The 25,950-nt window shown below is 37.8% G+C and overlaps 1 protein-coding gene across 6 annotated transcripts in view; it reads left to right on the top strand.

Annotated features, from left to right (window-relative positions):
• Nucleotides 1–25,950, top strand: part of Arhgef9 (Cdc42 guanine nucleotide exchange factor 9) — a 165,995-nt gene that overhangs the window by 91,141 nt on the left and 48,904 nt on the right. For all 6 annotated transcript variants that reach the window (XM_052732890.1, XM_052732917.1, XM_052732908.1 and 3 more), the window contains exons 3-4: nucleotides 93–284; nucleotides 12,653–12,832. In XM_052732890.1, the coding sequence (XP_052588850.1) occupies nucleotides 93–284; nucleotides 12,653–12,832 (372 nt within the window). The remainder of the gene's footprint in view (nucleotides 1–92; nucleotides 285–12,652; nucleotides 12,833–25,950) is intronic.

Here is a 25,950-nt window from a genome sequence, read left to right as displayed (position 1 = left end):
AGTTACTCATTTATCCTTTCTCTATTTAGTTGGAAATTTCTCAAAGAAGGTTAACCCATTATTATTTGTTTTTTCTTTGCCTACTTCCACAGCTCTGGGTGAACCAGGAGGATGGGGTGGAGGAAGGGCCCAGTGATGTGCAGAATGGGCACCTGGACCCCAACTCAGACTGCCTTTGTCTGGGCCGGCCACTTCAGAACCGGGACCAGATGCGGGCCAATGTCATCAATGAGATCATGAGCACCGAGCGTCATTACATCAAGCACCTCAAGGACATTTGCGAGGTAGCCATGGTGGTGCATGTGGGGGCATGTGTGGTGGGATACAGACACTTCTAGAAAGAGCTGACAGTCTGCACAGACTTACCTGTTCCAGTCCCAAAGCGTTAGAAGAGGCAGCTGCACTGACCTCCCAGATAGTTTTCAATTGGATGAAAGTGCATCCTTTGGGTTTTTTATTTCTTTTTCTCTCCCATGTTTCATCCATCTTTGCCAATAATTCATTAATATGTATGTACTTTATGTCCTGTTACCCCCTACCTCCCTGTCTTCCTCTTCTTTGTCTCTGTCCTTTCCTTTTATGAACCTCTACTCTTAACCTCTTGGTTTCTGATCCAGCAAAGGCCTAACCTTCCTCATTCATTGAAGCAAATTTAAGCAAGAAATTAAGAGACTTGAATGTATAGAAGAGTCCCTATGCATTTTATTACAAATGCAGATGTAAGGTCTTCACTCCTGCCACCTAAGTTGTGTGTTATCCAGGGCTATGGTAAGGCCATGAGCATATTCAAGCTTCAAGAGCAGCATGGCTGGTGATCCTGATGTGCCAGTACTCTTCCTCACATGGAAAACATTGTGGTTAATTTAAACAAATCAGTACTTGTAAAAGAAATTAACAGGAGATGAAGGCTAGATCAATGAGCCTCAACCCCTTTAGTTGGTGTCACTATATTCCCCAACTCCATGCTTTCTAGGTCTCTAGACTATGGGAGTCTCCTGCCCCCCACATACTATCTTTAGCTTAGTAAAGGCCAGTTAACATTTCCAAAGGGTTTATTACTAAGCAGTAAGAGAAAATCAACAGAAAATGGAGAAAAGAATGTTTTAAAAATGTTTTTAATGTACTATTTTATGTGTACGAATGCTTTGTCTGCATGTTTGTGTGCAGTACGTGTGTGCTTGGTACCTGAGGAGGCATTGGATCCCTGGAACTAGAGTTACAGATGATTGTGATCCACTATGTGGATGCTAGCAATCGAACTCGGGTCCTTTGGAAGAGCAGCCAGTGCTCTTAACCACAGAGCTGTCTCTCTAGCCCTGTTTTAAAAAGCTTAAACACACACACACACACACACACACACACACACACACACACACACACACACACACAAATCCAGCTTTCTTTTGACCTTCACTAACTCACCTTGTTTCCTTCCCTCATAGGAGAAATCAGAGCCTATTTTCTTTTCTTAACCTGGGGCCTACTTTCTGTTTGAGAGTATAGTTGTAACATTTTCAAAGTCCTTGTTTCCCTAGAGCTGTCTAACAAAATGTTCTGCAGTGATGAAAATGTTTTTATCTCCTCTCTCCAGTAGACATCTCCTAGCCAGCCAAGCTTTTGAAACATGGCGGGTGTTAATGAGAAGGAAGACTTCAATTTTTTGTTGAAATATAATTAATTTAAATTTAAATAATAACACTACTATTTGAAATCACATTGGACAGTATAGTTTTGAAAAGATGATTTGGGGTATTAAATTTCACCTCAGCTCATTTTCTTTTCTTGGTGAAGTAGATTAAAAATTATCCTCTTCATGTCATGAAGCAATAAGATATGGTGGAAAGAATAAGGATTCTAGAAACATAATTGTTCTGTCTGTTATATCTCAACTTAGTCACAAATTAACCCTGTAGCCTTAAAGGTAACGCCACATCAGACAAACACATACTCTGAGCTCAATTTTCTCATTTGTCTTTTGGGCTCCATTATATAGCTACTTGTGAAAGTTGTTGTGGGAATTAAGTAAATCCACTGTTGTCGTTTACATGTGAATTTTACTGAGGTTTAAACTTGGGCCCTTGTACATGTTAGGTAACTGTACTATCACTGAGCTATATCCCTAGATCATAAATGTAATACTATAATTAAATGCGCTCCAGATATTTTAGAAAGTGTAGTTTTATTTCTTCCTTCAAAATTCTTTTTTTCATTTACTCGTCTATCCATAGCTCTCATCTTCTTCTCAAAGATTTGTACTGTAGCCAGCAACATCTGCGTCACCTGAGACCTTGTTAGACATGCAAAATCTTTGGCTCTATCTCAAACTTACTGAGTAAGACTGTGTATTTTAGTCATTCGCCCACTTAATTTGCAATACATTTAAAAGTTTGAGAAGTGGTACTTCAAAATGATAGCTAGATTATATGTGATGCTATCAGTACTAAACTAAGTAGAATCTGTTCGCCACTTGATAATTAGGGCAGGCTATTATGACCTAAGGTTGTATTTTTCCCCTTTGCTCAGACCTTTCCAGTGGCTCATAATTTCTCTTCAAGTAAAAATTGAAACTGTTATTACTTACAAGGTCATGTAGGGTCAATCCCCTCACTATTTGACTTCACCTCTTGCTCCTTTTCCTATGTTCTTATTAACCCACCCCTACTGGCTTCTTACTATTCATTGAACGTGCCAGACATGCTCCCAAACAGAGACCTTGAATTATTTTCCCCCTGCCTAGAGAAATCTTCCTCCAATTAGGTGCTTCAAGTTGTTTAAATATTCTATGAAAATTTTTAAGCTTGCATTGCTTCTTCTTCTTCCTATTTTACTTTTCTCTATTATACATTTGACTATTGGGTAAATTGCACATTTCTATATTCATTTACTTATAGCTCGTCTATCTTACTAAAATGTAAATTCCATACATGGATAGGGATCTCATTTGTTAATTACTGATGTCAAATCAATAACACAGTGCCTGACACATGGTAGATTCTCAAAAAAGTATTGCAAAATAAAAAATAAATATAATTGTTCACATATACATACTAATTTGATTGTCATATCATTCGATCTTCAAAGAGGGCAAACAGTATTGTTATTGTCTGTATTAACAGATCTCCCTAGTTAGACAATTTTTTCATAGTGTTTCTAGTCTCAGACCCCATGGAAGTCCTTTAGTCTTAGAAGTATGCCGTATTTTCCCCAACTCTCAAACATCATGTCCTCAAAACACAAGACACGACAATGGATATGTTAATCTGTACAAAAAGAGGAGTGCTATGATGCTGCTTTGAGGAATAGTCCAATGCAACCAACCTAGTTACAGCTTTTGTTGAAGACATTAGAAACTATCTCTTTGTTCTACTTTTCAACAGCAAATACCAAAGAGAATTTGAGAAATCTGTATTTAGCTGGACCATGGACAGTATTCTAGCTTTAGATTATATTATCTATAAACCAAAGCCCATAAGCACCAAAATATTTTCAGAAAGAAAGCAGAGTTAGAATTGAGAGTGCAAGGCTCAAGTCATATTTTGGTCACTGATTAGCTATGAGACATCATCAGTCTTTTCCATCCTTGACCTTCTTCCCCATCTCTAAAATCAGTGGGTTGCAGAGCTCTGAGTAATATGTGGCTCTTAATCTCTCTGGTTTTGTACTCCGTAGATATATTTTCACTGGAGAAATCTATAGGAGTTAGACAGCACTCTTCTGCACTTTCTGGCCCTCCTTCCTTAGCACTCAAGGAAGCATCTGGTGTTCAAGTGTGAATGTGTTAATATGACAATCTACCGCACTCTCCACATGTTTCTAAATCTAGCCAGGGGGATAAAAACTCAGAGATTAGCTCAGGATCATTATGACTAATCATCTGTGACATTGCCATTTGTAACCATGGAACTAATTTTACAATAGAAGAAACTAAGTACTAAACAGCTAACACTAAAGATGCTTCCAAATGTTGTCTTTCCTGCCCCTGGGGGAAAATGAGCTCAGGCATAACAGAAATGTGAAATCAGTTCTAGTCTCAGATGCCTCCAGGAAACCTTGCCTATCTTTCCTTGGTCATTTAGATTAGTCTCTGATGCTTTACTATAAAGAAATTCTTCCTTTAGTCTAACAAAGTTTATCATGGTATAGTTCAATGTCATTTCTATCTTTTATGTTTAAACCTGGGTTTTGAGCTGCATGTGATGGCACACATCTATAACCTCATCACTCAGGAAACTGAAATTTGAGGATTATGAATTTGAGGCCAGTCTGGGCCGTATAGTGAGACATAATTTATGCCTGCCCTAAACCCTACCCCACATAGACATCTTAGATAACCAATTAGGGCCTCATCTAGGAAAGACTGATTTTTTTTCAGCATTTGTTAATCAGTCTATATCTGTGGGTGGGGTCATATGAGACTTCTCCCAGCCATATTGGTATGTCAACTGGTAGTCATTGTTCAGGACTTGTTTAGCCTACTATACTGTTGAGATTTCATGGGTGCAGTTTCCCTGTCCTATATAGAAGACATAATCTCACAGCCGACTTTCTGGTTCTCTGGCTCTCATAGTCTTTCTACCCCTGTTCTGTGATGTTCCCTGAGCCTTAGGTGTTTTGTTACAAATATATCAAGTGGAGCTGGGATTCCTGCTATTATTTGTTCTCTGTATTGTGACCAGTTGTGGCTTTCTGTAATGGTCTTCTGCTGCTGCAAAAACAAGTTTCTTTGATAAGGAATGAGAGCTATATATCTCTTTAGGTATAAGGATAAGTATTAAGAATACAATTAGAAAATATACTGGTTTGAGAAAGTGACAGTAATAGATTCTTTTCTAAGATCTATGATTTCACTAGTCACTGGTATTTGGTTAGGCTTACAGTACCAGGCATGAATTCTTTTTTATCAAGCAGGCCTTAAGTCCATCTTAAGGTGCCTGTTGGTTACTCCTATTTTAAAAGTGCCACTGTTATACCTTTGGGGATATCTTGCCATGATTGTCCTTTTTGTGTTTTGTAGGCATCACAGCTAGGTAGGACTCTTTGGTTGCTTTTTCTCCCTTTGCAGCTTGCATAGCATCTTCCAGTACCATGTGAGCTAGTACTCATGGAGGAGTCTTTCAGTTCAGTCAGTTAGATTCTTCCAAGTACTATGTCTGAAGTGTGTGGTGTCTTCAGCAATAAGGACTTATCTTCAGGCTCTGAGAGACAACCAGTAGCAACAGCAATAGCCTATATTGTTTGGGGAGTCTCTTAAGACTCATCCCCTAAACTAGCAATTTGAGAGGAGGTTTTCTATTCCTATTATTCTTAGCTTTGTTCCTTTCACAGTGTCTCAGATTTCCTGGATGTTTTGTGTCAGGAATTTTTTAGATTTAACATCTTCTTTGACTGACGTTATTAGTCTCTTTTAGCGTGTCTTCAATGCCTGAGATTCTCTCTTCCATCCCTTGTATTCTGTTGATGATAATTGCATCTGTAGTTCCTGTACACTTATCTAGATTTTTCCATTTCCAGAGTTCCCTCAGTTTATGTTTTCCTTATTGCTTCTATTTCCATTTTCAGGTCTTGAACAGTTTTATTTGTTTCCATCAATTGTGGTTTGTTTTTTTTTCATGTTTTTTATTTGCTATTCTTTAAGAGATTTATTGACTTCCTTCCTCCAATTTTTGGTTTTCTTTCCCTTGATTTTTTAAGGGAGCTTTTTATCTCTGCTTTAAGGACATCTATCATCACCATAAAGGTTCTTTTAAGGTCATTTTTTTGTGCTCCAGCTGTCTTGGAATATTCAGGGCTTGCTGTAGTGGGATGGCTGGGCTCTGGTGGTGACATATTTCCCTGGCTATTGTTGTGTTCTTACACTTATGTTTAGGCATCTAGATTTGAAGTGATTATAGGTCTAAGTGCTGATTTCTGGATTTGTCTTTGTTGGATGAGTATTTTCTTCCTTGGTTTCTGTTTCCTCTCTGGTCTTCTGGCTGCTGAGGCCTGTGGTCCAGTCTCCACTCATGTTGGGGGCTGGGCTTCTGATAGACTAGATGGCCTCTGTTCCAGCAGGCAATTGCTGCCAAGTTTGGGGCTGCAGTTCTGGCTATGTGCATGGCTTCTTATCTGGCTCAGGGCCCTCTGGTGTTCAGGATGCTGGCCTGGCTTCTGATGGGGTAGGAGGCTTCTGCCTGGTTTTCAGGGAGTTGGCCTAGTCTCTGGTGTTCAGGATGCTGGCCTGGTCTCTTGTGTTCAGGATGCTGGCCTGGCCTCTGATGGAGTGGAAGGCTTCTGCCAGAGATGTAGGCTGGGGTATGGTGAGCAGGAGGGGAGGGGCAGTTGGAGTTATGCTAGATGAGCACAGGTGGGGTGGGGACTAGTCTTACTTGAGGTTCAGGATGCTGGCCTGGTCTCTGGTGGAAGAGGAGACTTGTGCCAGAGGTGTGGGCAGGGATGTGGTAACAAGGAGAGTAGTGGTGGTTCGGGTTATATTGAGCAGGCAAGGGTAGGATGGAGGGGTCTTACCTGGGGTTCGGGATGTTGGCCTGGCCTCTGATGGAGTAGGAGGCTTCTTTCCAAATCGTGGGCCTGGATAATGTGACAAGTCAAAGTGTTTACTTAGAATTACTGCAACTTGATATGCTATGTTTTGTTGATATCCATGGGAGTCCTGCCCTTTGCTGAATAGAAATGGAGGAGGAGTGAATTGGGGGACACAGGGAGGTGGGAGAGAGGGACTGGAAGGAGAGGAGGGAGGAAAAACTGTGGATGAATATAAAATAAATAAATTTGAAAAAAGATAATTACTTAGTAGGAAGTATAATAGATGTTCGTTTATCAGAATAACAGAAGTATGTTCTCCCCTAGGGCCTATGACCTACTCAGTCACAGTTTCTTGGCCCAGTTAACAGTATCAGACAAGAGTTCTATTTGTGGAGTAGACCTCAAATGCAACCAGAAAGTGGTTGGTTACTCTGAGAACACTTATGCCAGTATTGCACCTATGGGCATATATTATCTGGCTAGTTATGATAGTTTGTAGGATTCATAGCTGAGTAAGATTGTTAATGACTTTTCTCCCCAAGTAGTATGCATAGAAACTGCTAGCATTATGAAAGGTAGCCAGTAGGACCAAAGCTTCCAGGTCAGTACTAGCTTGGTTTCTCCATGTCCTATGACTGAGGAATATGGTATCTTTGGCAATAGGGTCTTATTATCGAATTCTGCAGGGTAACCAAGAGCAGTGGCAATAAACTGTGTTGTTTGGGGCATCTATTGGATCCCATTGACCAAAAACTGGAATGGAGGTAACCCCCACCTGGTACTGGGATTTTTGTTTGATCCATATGATACCTTATGAGGCATTCTCCCCTATTAGAAGATGACTCCAACTAAACTCCTTTTAGATGTGTATAAATAGACATTTTAGGAAGCACCTATAGTATAAGGTTTCCATATGGCCATTTCAAAGGTTGTTAGTGTTAATTATCCCTCCCTAGACTCCCTCCTCTACCTTGTCTTCCCATCCACCATCCCACCTAACCCTTCCTGACCCAGAACACATTCTTTTAATATACTTTCCATTTATATGTGTAAAAAAGAAAGGAAGGGTTTTTTTTTGTGCCTGCTGCTGGGATTTTTGTTGGCTAGACTGTGGCTCTTGTGGAGTATTATCATCTCTGGTGGTATAACTTGATTTAAACTGCATTATATATTCTATATAATTTTAGGTAAACACAAGATGATTCCTTATGGATATTTCAAACATTCTTAGTGATGTTTATTCCTCCTCTGTCTCTCTCCTTCTATGTTGTATTCCATCTCCCCTCCCCAACTAAGTCTCCACCCCATTCTCCCCTTCATATTATCATATTCCCCTTTGTAGAGCTGTAGAGCTCCCCCTATACACTCCTTTTCTATGGTCTTGTTTTTTTGTGGTTAGCCCAGATAATATCTGAAGAATATCTGTACATCTGAAGATTTGGGCCTAGGATCCAGAAATAAGAGAGAACTTCTGGCATTTGTCTTTCTGGGCCTGGGCTACCTCACTTAGTAGAATATTTTCTAGTTCTATTAATTTATATGACATTTTCATAATTTTATTTTCATTTATCTTTACAGCTGAATAGAATCCTACCATCTGTATGCACCATATTTTCATTATCCATTCATCAGTTGAAGGACATTTAGGTTCTTTCCATTTCCTAGCTATTGTGAACAGAGTAGCAATGAACATGGCTGAACAAGCATCTGTGAAGCAGGATGTCAGCCTTTTGGCTATATGCCAAGGAATGCCATAGCTTAGCATATGGTAGATTTAGTTTTAGCTTTTGGATTATTTTCACACTGATTTCCAGAGTTGCTATACCAGTCTGCAATACCACCAACAGTGAATATGTATTAGTTTTTCTCTTCATCCTCACCAGCATTTGTTGTGAGTTGTTTTCTTGATCTTAGCTATTCTAACTGTGATTGATTGAAATCTCAAAGGAGAGGATTATTATTCAGAATATATAAAGAACTCAAAAAATAAAAAGTAAAGAAAACAAATGACCCAATTAAACACTGAGCTATTGATTTGAGCAGAGAGTTCTCAAAAGAAGAAATAAAATCAACTAAGAGATATCTCAAGAAAGTATTCCTTATCCTCATTAATTTGAGAAATGAAAATTAAAACTACTTGGGGATGTCATGGTACTCATAGTATCTTTTAAGAATGATGTCTTGTCATGTGAATCATCAATCTATAGCATCTATCACTCTAAACATTTAACAGTACTTTCTGGTTATCCTTTTTATTTTTAAAACAGTATCTCTTATATCCTAGGCTGGTCTTGAATTTCTGGTCTTCTTGCCTCTACCTCCCAAGTTCTGGGAGTGGCATGCACTACCATGCCCAGTTTACTTGGTGGTGAGGATCAAATCCAGGGATGTATACATGACAGGCAAGCCCTCTACCAACAAATAAAACCTCAGCCTTGTGCAGTATCTATTACGTGTTCCAGTCTGCTGTTCCCCTGAAAGGGTGTCTCAGAACTGAATGCTGCTCTCCCACAGTTGTGTGACTGCTCAAATTACCTCTCTCTTTTGTTTGCCTCAGTCTTTTTTGTCTTTTTTTTTCTAACTTAAGATAGCATTTATGGCTTGAGCCATCACATTTCATGACCAATTCATCTTAAAACTTATATACTTTCAAAAGTGTGAAGGAGAAGACACAGATATTGATAAGACATTGTCCAGTGCTATATAAAATTTCATAGTCAATAGGCAGTCAAAATAAAGGAAGCTAATGATCTCTTTTGGCCTGTCTTCTCCCTCCCATATTCTTACGCCTGTTTCTTTATTTCCTTTTTGAAGGTCATTCTAAATATTGTCAAACACTAGGTCTGCAGGAGACATTTAGAAAATAATAAATCTCTTCTCCTTGTAGCTGAATATTTTGTTCTTTGTATTTTTCTGGAAAACACTTTTTCTGACATTGAATAATAAAGACAATTTTAAAAATCAGAGTTTGAAAGAAAAAAGTCAACAAAAATGTACAAATATAACAGAATTGTGCTTGCGAATAATCTATTATAATTTGACATGTTTAAGGTCAAAACTTAAGGTGTATTCCAGGCACTAAGTTTAACAATTAATAAATGTGACCTCATAAAACTGAAAAGCTTCCACACAGCAAAGACATCATGATCCTGACAAAGCAGCAGGCTACAGAATGGGAAAAGTTGTTTTTGTTTGTTTTGGATTTTTTCATTTTCATTTTTTTTTAACCAACTACATACCCAATATAATGCTAATATCTAAATATATAAATAATATATCTAAAATATATAAAGAACTCAAAAAACCTGGATATCAAGAAAGCAAGTAATACAATTTTGAAAATGGGATACAGATCTAAACTAAAAGTTCGACATCCTTAGTCACCAGGTAAATGCAAATAAAAACTACTTTGAGATTTCAGCTTACCCTGTTAGAATGGCTAAGATCAATAAAACAAATGACAGCTCATACTGGTGAGGATGTGGAGTAAGAGGAGCACTCATCCATTGATGGTATACAAACTTGTGCAGACACTACGGAAATCAGTCTTTGGTTCTTCAGGAAGATGAGAATTGGTCTTCCTCCAGATCCAGCTATACCACTCTTGGGCATACACTCAAAGGACATTTGAGAGGTAGTATAGAAACCTATAGTAGAAGCTTCCTCAAATAAATACATATATAAAGGCAATCTAAATGAAATTGCCAAATAATTGGGGAAGCATAGGTTCAACTGGACATCTCTTGTCACCAATTGAAGCTTCCAGTACAAGGAATGGGTTACATCTAATAGAGTTGTTGGCCAAATTGGCCCCATGGGAACCTCAAACAAACAACCCAGGCTGTTGCCAAGATTATAGTGTGCTACCCACAAAGTGATGGCAAGGTCCTAATGCTGAAGATGAAACCTATAAACTCATTGAACATGGAGAAGTTGAGATGGTGCCTACACAGAGCTTTTCCCACAGGTGCTAGTGTCTCTGTTACAGGAAGGTATTCTGCATACTACCAAAGGAGAAATGTAAATACCAACCCAGCCACAAACCCTTTGATGTACAATTGTGTCCTGCCTGTAAGATATGCCAATGTAATGATGACACGAAGCTTGTGGGAGTAACCAAACAATATCTGATTTGACTTAAGTCCCACTCCACAAGATGGAACCCATACCCAAAGCTGTTTAGGTGATCAAGAACCTGAGACTAGATAGCCCAGTGACCTAGGTTCAAACCAAGTACTACTGTTTTGGTTCTTTCTACTAAAAGAGCATGGTAGAAAAATGACCCCAATTGACATTCTGCTATACTTATAGATCAGTGCCATCATCAGAGATGCTTCCTCCTACAGCAGATGGGAACAAATATAGAATAAAATGCACACCCAGAAAATATGCAGAGAGTGGGAAACCTTGAACTACTCAGCCCTAAACAGGATATCTCTATCAAATCCCTCTTCACACACCCAGCAATAGTTGGCCAAGAGAAAATGAACTCAATGGCATCTTTAGTGGTTCCTTGTTTTATAATGTCATGTCAGGGCTTTAAAATTATATTTAAATATATATGTAGATATATATACATATATTCTCTTCTTTTACCTTACAGGTCCTTTCCGTATATATAGTATGGCTTCCAGTTTTGTGGGGTTTTTTTTGATTCCTGAGTGTGCGAATGAGTTATCTCTACATTTATATCTGTTTCTTGTGCCTTTTACTGAGCTCTTTTCCTTCTGTAATTTTCAACAAGAGGAAGAAAATAAGGTGTATGCATGTATAAAAGTATTATCATATTGATACACCATTCATATTCTACTGTTAACATTATGCCATAAACCTCTTCCATGTTTCTTCAGTATTTTTCAATCATTTTAATGGCTATATAATAGCCCATTGCATTGAAAGTGTGTTAATTCCCTATCATTAACTTTAAGAAAATACTCTACCAACCTACATTGTTCTTAATATGTAGTTAAATTTCGATATGCATAATAGAAAGATAAGCAATGACTTCACAATGAAAATGAATATATTAAGAGAATTGGGAAGCTTCTCTGGCATTCCTTTCCTTCTCTTTTATACTCATTACTTTCCATACTGGTTTTGAACTCCAGCATCATTGCTGCATTTTGGATATCATATGATGTTTGGATCCTTCCTTAAACCTTTTAAATGGGAAGAATGGGACATAACCATTAGCTGTTTTCTGAACTGACATCTCAGGGAGTGTGCTGTGTAGGCTAAATGTTTTTGTCACCATTATGTTAGGGGTTTCTTATCAGACAATGAATCTTGTCCATTCTCCTTTCGTCATCATTGACATCCTGTAAGCATTTGTCTGCATATGTTTCAAATACAATGTCCAGTTACTCTTGGATTTGCTGGCTAAGATCGTCTATATTCTTTACTGGCCATAGATAGCAGAGAAATTCATTTAGAATAATAGTTTGGAGCCAGATATAGTGGCATATTGTGACATATCTGTCCTTGTGAATCTGAAGCAGGAGGGGTATGAGTTCAAGGAGAGTTTGGGCTACATAGACCTTTTCTCAAACTAAGGAAATAATGGTTTCATTTTTCTCAAGTCCTGTTTCTTTACTGGAGTGTTTTTGTGCTTCTACCTTGGTTACTGGATTGTTGTACACACATGCTATTTTAGTAAGTTGCTTTAGCTGAAACCATTCACATCATTGGTATTCCCTATCAATAATAATAAAAACAACAACAGCCACAATAAAAAGCCCCACCTTTTGGTACTAGAAATTGAACTCAGGTCTTGTGTATTATAGGCAAATGTTCTAGCACGGAAGTATATCTCCATCTTCCCCTAATATTCTTAATACAACGAATACTAAGTACAATCTAGGCTCTGGAAAATGGCCCTTGGCCTTTTGTTGCTGTTACTGTTGTTGTTGTTTTTCTCTCATACAAACAGAGGGAAAACATAAGCATTCCAGAGTAATCATACTCTGAAGAGTTACTAATGCAACAGTTCCCTTCACTGGCTCTCCCTTTCCCCTTATGAAAATTGAAAACAAGTTTTACCTGCCTACTTCATGGAACGAAAATGATTCTCCATGTACTTAGGAAGCAGTGGAAGGGAGACCCTCACCCTGAGCTTTTCCTTTGTTTGCAGGGCTACCTGAAGCAGTGCCGGAAGAGAAGGGACATGTTCAGTGATGAGCAACTGAAGGTCATCTTTGGGAACATTGAAGACATCTACAGGTTTCAGATGGGCTTTGTGAGAGACCTGGAGAAGCAGTACAACAATGATGACCCCCACCTCAGCGAGATAGGACCCTGCTTCCTAGAGCATGTAAGCATCTTACTTTGTTCATTTTTAAAGAAATCATAGGGAGAACAGAAGGGTGTGTGAGCTTTCTGGTTCTAGTCAGCTGTGATGTACTGGAATGGGGTATGAGTTCTTAGATGACTGATTTTTTGAACCTTCATCTTTAACCAGGTTAGGAAGATTTATAACTTGTTTAGGATTATTTTATCAAGAGGATTTTTTTTAACTTCTCTTTTCCTTTCCTGTTGGGTTCAGCTTCTATGAGACCCAATATTTGGGGAGGAATTCAATATATTCACTGCATAATTTGAGAAATAAGAGAAGGTATAGTTCTCAAGAAAGTAGTTCCTGAAAGGTATTGAAAGGTCAGAATTAGAGTATGAGAAGTGTCAAGTATAACAAAAGGGGCCATGGGCTTAATGTAAACAAACTAGTGAGAATTTGGGACCTGTGTCTGAGGTTACTGGATAACTTTAGCTCTATCCATTAACCTGTTTGAACTTCAGTATCTTCATGTAGAATGTGAGAATTTATAGTGACACCTTTGTGTTTTTCTCCTTTGTGTATCTTTCATAAACAATTTAATCTAGCTTTTGATAAGGTACTTTTAATTTATTTTATTATTTTATGGGCATGGATATTTTACCTGCATGTATATCTCTGTACCATGTGTGTGCAATACCCAAGGAGGCTAAAAGAATACTTCTGATCCTGGAGTTACTGATGGTTTTGAGCCACCCTGTGGGTGCTAGGAATTGAACCCAAGTCTGCTGGGATATCAGCCAGTGCTCTGAACTGCTGAAACATCTTTCCAGCCCTGTAAAGTATTTTTTCAAGAAATAATATATACATGTGTATCAAAACTCAGGCTATACAGAACAAGTTCCTGGGGGGGGGTCTGCTTTGTTTATGGGAATGTGTGCTGAAGGGGTCTTCTAGACAACTCTTAAGTTCAGTGATTTGCTAAGAAATCTGAAATGACATAGTATATAGCTTATCAATGGTTATGCTTTGTTCTAACGAAACAACTAAAACAATCAAGAAAAGAAAAAGAAAACACCTGGCAAAAGATTCTAAGCATCATATGAAATGTCTAAGAGAAACTAAAGATTCTGTGTCCTAGAGTTCATGGGGGATTGATTATACAGGTACCATTTGTTTTTTGTTTTGTTTGTTTGTTTGTTGTTTTGAGAAAGAGTTTCTCTATAGCTTGGGAACCTTACCTGGAACTCTGTCTGTAGACCAGGCTAGTCTTGAACTCACAAAGATCCTCCTGTCTCTGCCACCCGAGTGCTGGGATTAAAGGTATGTGCCACCACCGCCCAGCTTACAGGTACCCTTTGTATAGCACGTGCCAAAATTTCAGATTTTCAGAAGGAAAGCAAATATTTTATATAAACCACATTGTTTTTTCTGTCTGGGCACAATGAGCTATTGTGAGCAGGACATGGTAGAGATCCATGTTGGTATTCAAGTTCTATGATGCTTGTGAAGGGTGAATTTTTCAAGTAGACCCTTCTACATATAGCACTCTCAGACCTGATATGATAACTCTTCTGCACAGTATATTAACTGGTTCAGCCATTTCAGATAGGACCTGAGTAGTTTTATAAATATTAAACATGTGCATGACCTAATAGTTCCATTCCCAAAATTATAGCTGAGAGATGTGTATTATTAGCATTCTTTGTCTCTGCCTACTAGATGTCAAGTATCATTTTCCTGTCCACCAGTTATAACAACCTAAACATTATTCATGCATTGTCTTATGTCTCCTAGAGGACAAGAAGACTCATTTTCTTTCATGCTTTAATCTGTTAATGTTGTTAATTTGAACTGAACAGTTTTCATATGATAAATGAATGTTATAAAACTGGGATAAATACTTGATTATGATAAACTATCCCTTTTAAATATTGTTTTGCCTTCAAAAATCACATTGTTCTGGAATGTATTTTATCAGATTTATTTGGGTATAACTTATGTATAAGATTCCCCAATGAGAATTATACATTGCAATGGATTTATTTTTTAGTAATTGCATGAAGTTATGTAACTACCATTATAAGCAAGAAGTGGTGGCACATGCCTTTAATCCCAGCACTTGGGAGGCACAGGCAGGTGGATCTCTGTGAGTTCAAGGCCAACCTGGTCTACAGAGTGAGTTCCAGGACAGCCAGGGTTGTTACACAGAGAAACCCTGTCTTGAAAAAAAATAAAATATTTCCATCTCTACGTCAAAGGTCTTATCCTTCTTTTATATTTTAACCCCAGGTTCCTTCAAACATTGATATGCTTTCCATTATCATATTACTGCTTTTTCTAGAATGTTATATAAATAGATCTTTTGTATTTGTCTTTTTTCACTTAATATAATGCCATTCATGATGTGATAATTGTACTAGTAATTGATCCTTTTTACTTGTTCACCAGTTAGTGGATATCTGGGTTGCTCCCAGTTAAAACACTTATAAAGCTCCTATGACTATTCCAGTGTAAGGTTTGGCGAGAACATAAATTTTTATTTTGTCTTGGAAAAATAACTAAGATTAGAATAGCTAGGTTGCATGTATGTTGCAAATATTTCCTTAATTTTATAAATATAAAATGTTTCCAATGTTATTGTATTTTACATTTCCACTACTAGTATTATAAGTGTTTCAGATGCCCTATATAATATAATTATTAACATTTTATATTATCAATTTAAAATGATCTATCATTCTATTAAGTAGAAAGTGGTGTCATTATGATTTTAAAGAATTTTTAATTAATTTTTTAGGTCAGCATAAAAAAACAATGAGTTTCATTATGGCATTTTCATACATATGTGTTATTATACTTTGTCCTAATTTGCTCCTCTCTCTCATTGTCATCCCCTGGGGCTCCTATATCCCTCTGTCTGGTTTCTTTCCTTCCTTCACTTTGTCTACCTTTCTCCTATCATGCCACATGTATTCTATTGCCCTCTCTTTTTCCATTTCCCCTTAAGATATCTCTGACTCATTTTATTATCTGCTTTCTAGTTTCATGTCTCCCTGCATATAATGTATGTGTGTGTATATATGTATGTTTTCATATGTATGTATGCATGTGTATATGTATGTATATTTATACATGTATGCACATATATACATATGTGTACACACACATATATACACATATGTGCATACTTCCTCATATAATATCAAGATTCATTATATTAGAGGAAAATATGTTTCTGGCTTATTTCACTAAGCTTAAAAGATGATTTTCAGTTTCATCTATTTTCCTATAAATGTTCTGTTTTCATTTTTATCACAGCTACCTAAAATTCTATTCTGTATTAGTGCCACATTTAAAAAATCATTCATTTATTGATGAATATCTATATGGATTCCATTTCCTGGCTATTGTGAATAATGCAGAAACAAACAACAATATGCAGGTAGCACTATGATATGTGCCATATTGAGATAAAGGCCTTTAGGTGTATACCAGCAAAAAAAATGCAACTACCAAGTGACCCAGTGATACTCCTATTGCTTATAGACCAGCAGGGAATAACAACTACTTTCTCCACCTCTTTACTAGCATGTTTTGTTATTTGATTTTTTAAAAATTTTTTTATTTATTTTTGAAAATGGCAAACAATGTCTTCTTTTACCAACGGGTTATTCGACAGCATGCTATTTAGTATCTCAGTCCATTTTATGTTGCTATAGCATGATAACTTATACAGAAAAGAAATCTGTTTCTTGGAGATATGGAAGCTAGGAATACCAAAGCATAGTCCTGGCACAAAGTAGGGCAGGGGTCTTCTTGTTACATCATAGTATGGTGAAGGACATAGGAGCACACATAAGACAGAAAAGATTGAGTCAAACTAACCGCCACTATAACCAACCCACTTTTGCTATAATGGCACTTTAGGGGGGCAGTGAGGGAACATGGAGGCTCTTAAATATGTCACTTCTTTATTTTGAAGATTTATTTTTATTTTAAAATTTATTATTTAAAAAGTAGCAAGTAAAAAAATCACACACTATAATTAACAAGACCCAAAGACTCTACAACACAATAACCTTCTTAATAATATTATAATGCCAATTAAATTTCAACATAAAATTTAGAGTGTGAATTCAAATCATGGTATCACATGATACCGAGATACAGAAAAGCTGGGATTAGGTTGTTTGGGATTGCTTTTTTTATTTAAGATTTTTTTATTCATTTTACATACCAACCATAGATCCCCCTCTCATCCTTCCTACTGCTGCCTCCCTGCCCCCCCATCCTCTCCTCCAAAAGGGTAAGGCCTCCCATAGAGAGTCAGCAAAGCCTATTACCTATGGTGGAAAGCCTTGCTCAGTCTTGACTCAAGGGGGAGTGGCTTGGTCCTGCCTCAACTGAATGTACCAGGCTTTGTCTGGGCTCTCTTATGGAGAAGCCACAGTACCCTGAAGCTCAGCTTGTTTGTTATATATATGGTTAAACCGGGAGGTAGGGTTATTACATAGGGCTGAACAAGGAGGCAGAGCTTAGGTATACAGTTGAACAGAGAGATAGTTTTAGCTTATCTCAATAGGAGCAGTCTCTTTAGGAGAGCAATATTCAAGCTGTAAATATCCAGGGAGAGAAAGCTACAATGGACATTTTCTGCACACACTGTCAACATTCACACTTGGACCAGAGGAAGGCATGGGGAAGGCTTTGCCACTCCCATGGGTATGAGGCGTTGGGGTCCTTGTGGTCATGTGCACGTCAAACAATACATACATTCACTCAGGACTTCTATGGCACCCTACACCACCCCTTTTCTTATACGTTCAGAATTTTTCTATATGTTTAGTTCAGAGGCAGCATGCTGCCATTCTTTACGCCAGACTTTAAGGATGATGGAAAAGTAAGAACATAATAGCTTTTTCCCAGTAAAAAGAAAAGGAATAGTTTTACAGGTTAAAGAGATTGAAGTCTCAAATTGTGTCAAGGATTGTTTTTGCAGTATTAACAGGAGAAACCAATCTGATCAAAAGCACTTTGCTTTTCTAGGATTTGCTGACACAATTGGGACACATCCACGCTGTTATTATTGTGGGTACAAGCACACAGGAGGTGGATCCTAATTAATTCCCAATTATCCTGTCAAAATCTCAAGGCTCTAACTCACTCTGAATAGTTGAACAGAGCCTATTGGGACTCCGAGTGGTTAGATCAATAATCCCCCAAACAGAAGAATATGTTCGTATAGGTTATGGCTTCTCCTGTGACTGGTTTTACCTGCATGTACACATCGGAAATAATACCTGTTGCATTATTTGAGTCAGGTTGTTAAAAAAGCTGGTACCATTTATTTTTGTTTATATTTTTATTTTTGACTTTGTAATATAATTACTTCATTTATTTATAGTTTTATTACATTACCCCCCTTTTTTTCCCTTCCTCCAAACCCTCTCATATACCTCTCCTTCCTCTCTTTCAAATCTACGGTCTCCTTTTTCATTAATTGTTGTTACATACATATGTGTAAGTATATATACTTATATATTCCTAAGTACATAAATACAAACTGTTAGTCTGGAGGCAGAGGCAGGCGGATCTCTGTGAGTTCGAGGCCAGCCTGGTCTACAGCGCAAGATCCAGGAAAGGCGCAAAGCTACACAGAGAAACCCTGTCTCGAAAAAAACCAAAAAAAAACAAAAAAAAACAAAAAAAAACAAACTCTTAGTCTGTATAATGTTACTTATATGTATGTTTTCAGAACTGACCATTTGATATTGGATAACCACTTTTTGTGCTCTTCCTTGGGGAAGACTATTTCTCCAGCTCTCAGAATTTCTTAGTTTCTTGTAGTTTTTTTGTGTAAGATTGAGACATCATGAGCTTTCTACATTAGCTTCTTTATTGTTGTCCTTATTCAGCTCATATTTAGGCTGTCATGTTGGTGAAACTTTATGGGTGTGGCTTCTGATATTACTAGGAGACAAAAATATCACAGTAAACTCCAGATCCTCTGGCTTTTACAGTGTTTTTGCCCCTGGTTCTGTAGTGATTCCTAAGCCTCAAGTACAGGGGTTGTATTATAGATGCATGTGTTGAGAATGAACTCCATAACTCTACAGTTTGATTGCTTGTGGTTCTCTGTCATGGCCTTCATCTGTTGCAAATGGAGGTTTCCTTGAAGATTTCATTTAAACTATTTATGTATATTTATATACACATGTGTATGTATTATAGGTTGTCAGTTATATAAGACAGAGGATAATATTCACAATACATAAAGAACTCAAAATGAAAAAATCAAAACAAAATATGACTCATTCCATAAATGACCCTGGGACCTGAACAGAGAATTCTCAAAAGAAGAAAATAAAATGTCCAATAGATAGCTCAAAAATGTTCATTTCCCCTAGCAGTTAGGGAAATGCAAGTCAAAACAACTCGAAGATTTTTCTCTTACCCCAGTCAGAATGACAAAGATCAAGAAAACAACTGATAACAAGTGCTGAGGGAGATGTGGGGAAAACAGAACCCTCATTTGTTGGTGGTGGGATTGATAACTGGTCCAGCTACTTTTGTAGTCAGCTTTCCTCCATGGTTTCTGCTTCAGTTCTTGCCTCCAGGTTTCTGCCTTGAGTTCCCTCCCTGACTCTCAGTATTAGAGGAGTGTTGTAAAATGAAATAAACCCTTTTCTCCCCAAGTTGCTTTTGGTCAATAGAAACTGTAACTAACACAGTGTGTATATGTTTAAAATTGTAATACCTCTTCTTGTACCTCTCTGAACATACAGTAATAGTCAAGTGGCAACCAAGCACCCTTTAATTGCCAACCATTTTAGGAAGTAAGGGAACTCTGATAGTACTGTATGCCCCAAGATATCGATTACTGTGTCCATGAGTGGACAGGAAAAATGAGAGTGAGACTAGTGACTATTATTGGGTTGGTAGGTCAAATGTGAAGGAGGGGAATGGCAAAAGAAAGGGGAGGCTGTAGGGACAAAGGAGATGAGGCAGTTTGGGTTAAAGATAGAATGATACGATAGGAGTACAGGAATGTAGTGAGACAGAAATCTCACAGACTCACAGATCCTCTGTACTTTGTGAAAGCCTATTAAAAGGACAAAATGGAGGGAATGAGAAGAGAAAGGGAAAGGAAGAGAAGGGAACAAAACAGTGAGGGTGGGATGGAGGAAGGGAGGAAAATGGAGGTGGGAAGAGGGGAAACGGGGAAAGAGACGGGGAGAGAGAGCTGAGGAGAGGGAGAAATGGGGAAAGGAAGAGAGAAGGGAGAACAGAGCTAGCCTGCTAAACTGACATTAGGTACTTCTTAAAGGAGGAATAAATGTGAAGGAAACAAGGCTAGTTGGGATTGTAGAGTCTGAATAGTTTTCCCTGTTCCCTTCCTCCAGTCTCCACACAGTGTTCCGCTCTAGGCTTCCAGATTCTAGTCCTACCCTTTGTGAACTCAGATCACAGATGTTGGTCGTGGATTGAGTCACACAATATTAGTCACCTTTCTGGGTGGCCTTTCAGCATTCCATTTGACAGTAGTGGACCTTCTTTGAGCAGTCCTTCCTGGTGTCTGGTTCATGGTTTGGATTCTGTATCTGTATTCTCCTGCAAACTCTGCTTCTGGCCATATTTCTACCTTGCTTAAGAGAAGCAGGAAGATAATTCAAGACCAACTTAGGCTATATTCTGAATGTTAATTTACTATATTTTCCAATTGAATTGTTTGAAAGAGCCCCACATCGCCCCCCAGAAACACCAAGTATAGCAGCTTATGAACATATTTGTTGACTTCTGAGCAACAACATCTTCTAGCCTCAAAAAGCTATTACCTCCAACCAAGCAAGGCAGAGGGAACAAACAGCAAAATTTGTGCATACTGACTGTTTGCTCTCCTTTTAAAATACAACAGTGCCAATTTCAACTCCCCAGACATCTCACTGAGTGTCAGTATGGGATAAATCCAGTATTATGTGCCGTGAAATGTACAGAACAATCTGTTTGATGTTTCCATCTAATCCTCAAAGATGTTTTTGCCTCAGTTCTACGTTCATCTGGCTCACACCAGGTGCTATTTCCAGGCCTGATCCAGGCTTAAGGCATGGAATCTGAGAAATCTTTTGATCTTTATCAAAGCTCCCTTCTGAGTAATGTGCGTCTTTTGTTTTTCTGCTTTTAGAATTCTTTCAGTTTTGTGTAATCTTTTGGTGAACTCTGCTTATTATACTGGAGATCACTAAATTTCTTGAACCTAAATATTTGTGTTTTATCCCTGGATATGGGAAATTTTCAGCCGCTATTTCTTTAAATGTGCCCCCCCACCACATCTGTTTCTTCTAGAACTTGAGTTTTGCAAATATTAGTTTTCTTTATTATATCCTATAGATCCTGTAAACATTTTTTATTCCTTTTTTCCCCTTTTTCTCATCTGGTTAGTTTCAGGTGATCTGTTGAATTCATTAATTCATTTTCTGCTTGATGTTGTTTTCCTTTTAAACTTTATTTTAGGTCAGTAAATGTAGTCTTTGGCTCCAAATACTTTATTTGGTTCTTTTTGTGTTTGTTACTGTCTTTAACTTTTCATTTTGATTTTGTACTGTTTTCTGATTTTGTTAGTTGTTTGTACTTGTTCTCTTAATTCATTTGACTTCCTCCAAAGAATTATTTCGGATTCTTTGTCAAACAATTTATGGATTTCCAACTGGGGTGTATTTATACTTTATTGTGTTCCTTTGACAGTGTGTTTTACAAGGATTTTTTTTTTGAGATCTTTATAGTCTTGGAAAGAAGAATTTGCCTTTTAAGAAATATTTTCCCCATCCAAAATTTGTGGACTGTCTTTGATAAGGAAACCCTTTCCTCTCTTTGTGATAATGGAAGTGGTAAGGTAGGGTGCATTTCTGCACTAGGTACAGTGTCTGAATGGAAAGACTATATTGTTAGTTCACGATACTGTATTGACAACAGCAAGAGATGTGGAAGGTGCACAGTGGCGTTCGGAACTCTTGGGGTCCTTATCTACACAACTCTGTCTATTGGCTTGGTATCAGTGGTTGAATCAAACACTAGTGCTAAAAATTGAAGGGACATTTTTAGACATGCACATGGTGGCAGAGATAAACTGTGGGTTTTTCAAATCATGAGGCCTTGGATGAGTGACAATAGGTTGGGTCAATGGGGTGCACATTTGTCATGAGAGCTTGATTGTACATGGCAGCGAGGCTGGAGCAGGGGGCATTGTTGGGTTATCATGGACTCATGCTTGGTAGTTATTCTGAGTCACAGAGACAGAGTATCCAAGAAAGAAGTAGCTAAAATAACTATAGGAAATAAAGGTGGTAGCTTAGGAAACTTAGAAAATGTGGCAGCTGGGTTGCTGGGCTGGGTGTGTCAAGTAGGAGCAGTTCAGACAGTGCAGACACCTGGAAGGGAGAACTCTTGTAAATCAAGGATCTGGAGAATATTAAAGCTACAGGAATAGGGCCTTGGGTTAGGACAACTGTAGCAGGAATTGCTTACCTCTAGGAGATGGCTTAATTCTAGGAAAACAAGATGAGATAGAGTGTATTATATACCCAGAGAATGCGGAGGCAAAAAAAAATACCTGATGCAAACAAACAAACTAGTCTCTGGAGCTTTTATTGCTAAAGGCTGGAGTCAGGCTGCTGCTATCTTAACAGTCAGTTATCTCATCAGTGCGAGCCACTAGGACTGCAGGGATCTGCTGAAGAACTCTCTCCAACTCCTCCCATGCCCTCTCTCTCTAACACCTCCCATGTCCCCTCCCAATTAATTCATAGCCTCTTTATTATTATTATTATTATTGTTACATACATAAATAAGTGCATAACTGTATGGACACAGCATGCTGAGTCAGTTTAGTGTAGCTTGTGAGTTTGATTTTAGGACTGGCAACTTTTTCTTGGACAACCTAGGGGGTTCATCCCTAGGGGAGGCTAATTCTCTCTCTCAAGCCAAAGGGAGCAAGGAAGCAGCAATCCTCCATTGCTTCTGCTTCAGTTCCTATCTATAGGTTACTGCCCTGCCCTGACTTCCCTCAGTGATATATGCTACCTGGAAGTATAAGATTAATTAAATCCTTTCTTCCCCAAGTTGCTTTTGAACATGGTGCTTTATCATAGCAATATTATTAACCCTAATTAATAATATATGCCTCAGTCTTGTGTAGGTCTTATGCAGATTACCAAAGTTTCTGCATGGCCATATCACTCTGAGAAGATAGTTAACAATTTTTCAAATATTTTAATAGAAATAGAATTACATCACTTTCCTCTCTCCCTTTTCTACCTCCAGCCCCTCTCATTTACCCTGCCACTAGCTTCTTCCCCACCACTCTCGAGCTGATAGCTTCTTTTTCTTTGGTTAACATACACACACACACACACACACACACACACACACACACACACACACACACACACTGCTAAGTCACTTTTTGTTTTTTGTGTATATATAGTTTCATGACTGACCACTTTGTATTGGGCAACTAGTAAGGAGGCTCATACCTGGGAGAGGCTAATTCTCCTTCTCTACATAGTCATTAGTGTCCTATAGTTCTTTGTCCGGGGCGGGGGTTTCCTGTGAAATTTTACCCCTTCCACATTAATGTGTCCATTTGTATTGCCATTGTTCTGGACTTTTTTATGCAGCCATTTCTAAGAATGTTTTACAGCAAACTTCCTGGTATTCTGGCTTTTACAGTCTTCCTGCCCCACCTTCTGTGGTGGTACTGAGCCACAGATGCAGGAACTGTGATGTAGATGTATCCGTTAGGGCTGCATTCTCCACAATCTTTTGAACTTTGCACTGTGTCCAGTTGTTATTTTCGGTGATAGTCTCCATTTGCTGTAAAGAGAGATTTCTTTGATGAGGGGTTAATAGCTACACTTATCTGTGGGTAAAAGGAAGAGATTTAGGATATAGTTAAAGAATTGAGTTGGTCTAGCAAAGTGGCAGAGGTAAATTATTTTCTAAGGTCCAAAATCCAAGCATAGATGGGAAAGGTGCTCTCCAGATCCTACCCATTAATGAAGAGCTGGTAACAGTTGTAGCTATTGGGGGAGGGAGAGTCATTCTTTTGGAGTTTGGAGAGAGAGAATTGGGAGACAGTTTGGAGAGAGAGGGAGTTTGGAGAAGAAAGTGGGGAAGATATAGGAGAAACTGAAAGGGGAGAATGGAGGATAGATATTTTCATACTTCATTGTGTACATGTATAAAATTTTAAAATAATTTAATTCTACTAATCTCACTTCATGTTTCAATGGGCCCATGTAGCTTAACAACCTAATCCAGGGAATTTCAATCTATTTATCTCTCTCTTCTTTACAGTTTGAAGTCATTCAGTCATCTTTCTATGGTCTATTTTATCCCTATGTGCACAAGTATGATGTATGTACTCTTATACATCAACATATATTTTGATATCTGTATGCTGACTACTTTCTTATTTTTGTAAGTCACTGATACAGATTTCATTTGATCAAGCACTTCCTTTTGTAATAATAGTTTTGTGACAAAATTCTTCATTGCTCATATAAGACATATGCTATCCTAGTCTCTATTATAATTTTGATTTAAATCCTTAACTTTTTTTGGATTGATTACTTCTGATAAACTATTCCCATTTCATCTGCTTCTGCTTGGCTCTGGTGATCCCCAGTAATTTTGTAACCAACCTTTGCTATATTATCACCACTTAGGTTTGTATACTGAGGTCTACAATGCCTTCATTTCTTCCTCCATATGGTTCAATCCTAGGGTACATTATAGGAAGGGAGGTTGATATATTTCTAGTAGGAAATCCATTGAAGTCTTATTACTAACACACTACTTTATAAGCCATCAAGTATCACCGGAAAAAATTGGAGTAATTGTTCTACATAAGTACCTCCTTCCCCTCCCTTAATACTTCTAATTCATTAGAAAAAAAAGTGGATATTAATGCTCAGATATTTTATTATGAGAGCATATAAACAATACACATTTAATAAGCATACATTTTATGTATCCATTTTATTTAACAAAATATTGAATAAATTTATACTTTAGTAAAATTCAGTGAATATTTAATAAAAATAAATTTATGTTGTTTCCTATAAATCATATTATCTACAGATAAAAAACCCTGAAAATTGTTCATCTCTGCACTTACCTTTCCTGACATTTTCAACAGAGACTTTGCTAACATGAATGGATTGCTATTTTTAGTTCTTACTACCCATTTGTGTGATTGGGGGAGTGTAAAAAACAGCAGTTCAGTTGCAAAGTAATTGATTGCTCTTTAATGAAAGAGCAGTGAAGTTTTTATCTTGTGAAGTGTATATTGAAGTGTAGAATCAGGGCTCCAATGGCAGACTTAACATTCAGAGTCGCTGTCCTACGGTGAGCTAGTATTATCTAATCATTAAACATTTTATGTCACAGATTCTGAAAGTTCCTGTACTTCACTACTCATTCTTAAATTTTATGTGAGCTTTTTGTATTTTATTGAATTATTTAGTTTAATTTAGAAAAGTATTTGAGAGATAATTTAAAATTAAAAAACTAATTTACTTAATGGTTTTAATTTCAATTAGAATTTAAATTATTTTGTATTTTTATTTAGTTCTTCAAGAATGTCACATGAAGTGTGATCATATTCACCTTCTGTTCCCCCTCACCAACTCTTCCCAGATCAGCTTTCCCATTCTCTTCCCACCCAAACATTGTATCCTTGTTTTTCCTAATCAAATTGTGCTGCTCAATAGTCTTGAAAATGTGTCCTTCCACTGGAGTGTTGTCAGCTTATTAGCTGCTACACTGTTAGACAAAACTGACCTTTACTCTCCTAGCAGCTAACAATTGCCAAAAGCTCCTTGGCTAGCGGTAAAACTTCTTGTCCAGCTCTTTTCTCTGGGGCTTGACATGGCTTGGCTTGCATGCTGTCACAACTGCTCTGAGCACATGTGTACAGCTTCCATACTGTGTTCAGAAGGCATTGTTTTCTTGTAGTTATCCACTGCCTCTGGCTTTTACACACTTCCTTTCCATTTGTCTGCAGTGATCCCTGAGCCTTAGGGTGGGGAAATGGTAGTATATAAAGTTCCACTAAAGGTTGAATATCCTGCAGTCTTTTATTCTCTCTACCTTGGCCA

Source organism: Peromyscus californicus, unplaced genomic scaffold (genome assembly GCF_007827085.1).
Source record: "Peromyscus californicus insignis strain IS unplaced genomic scaffold, ASM782708v3 Scaffold_10__1_contigs__length_136768540, whole genome shotgun sequence".
NCBI lineage: Eukaryota > Metazoa > Chordata > Mammalia > Rodentia > Cricetidae > Peromyscus > Peromyscus californicus.
This window is presented reverse-complemented; position numbering and strand designations above follow the sequence as displayed.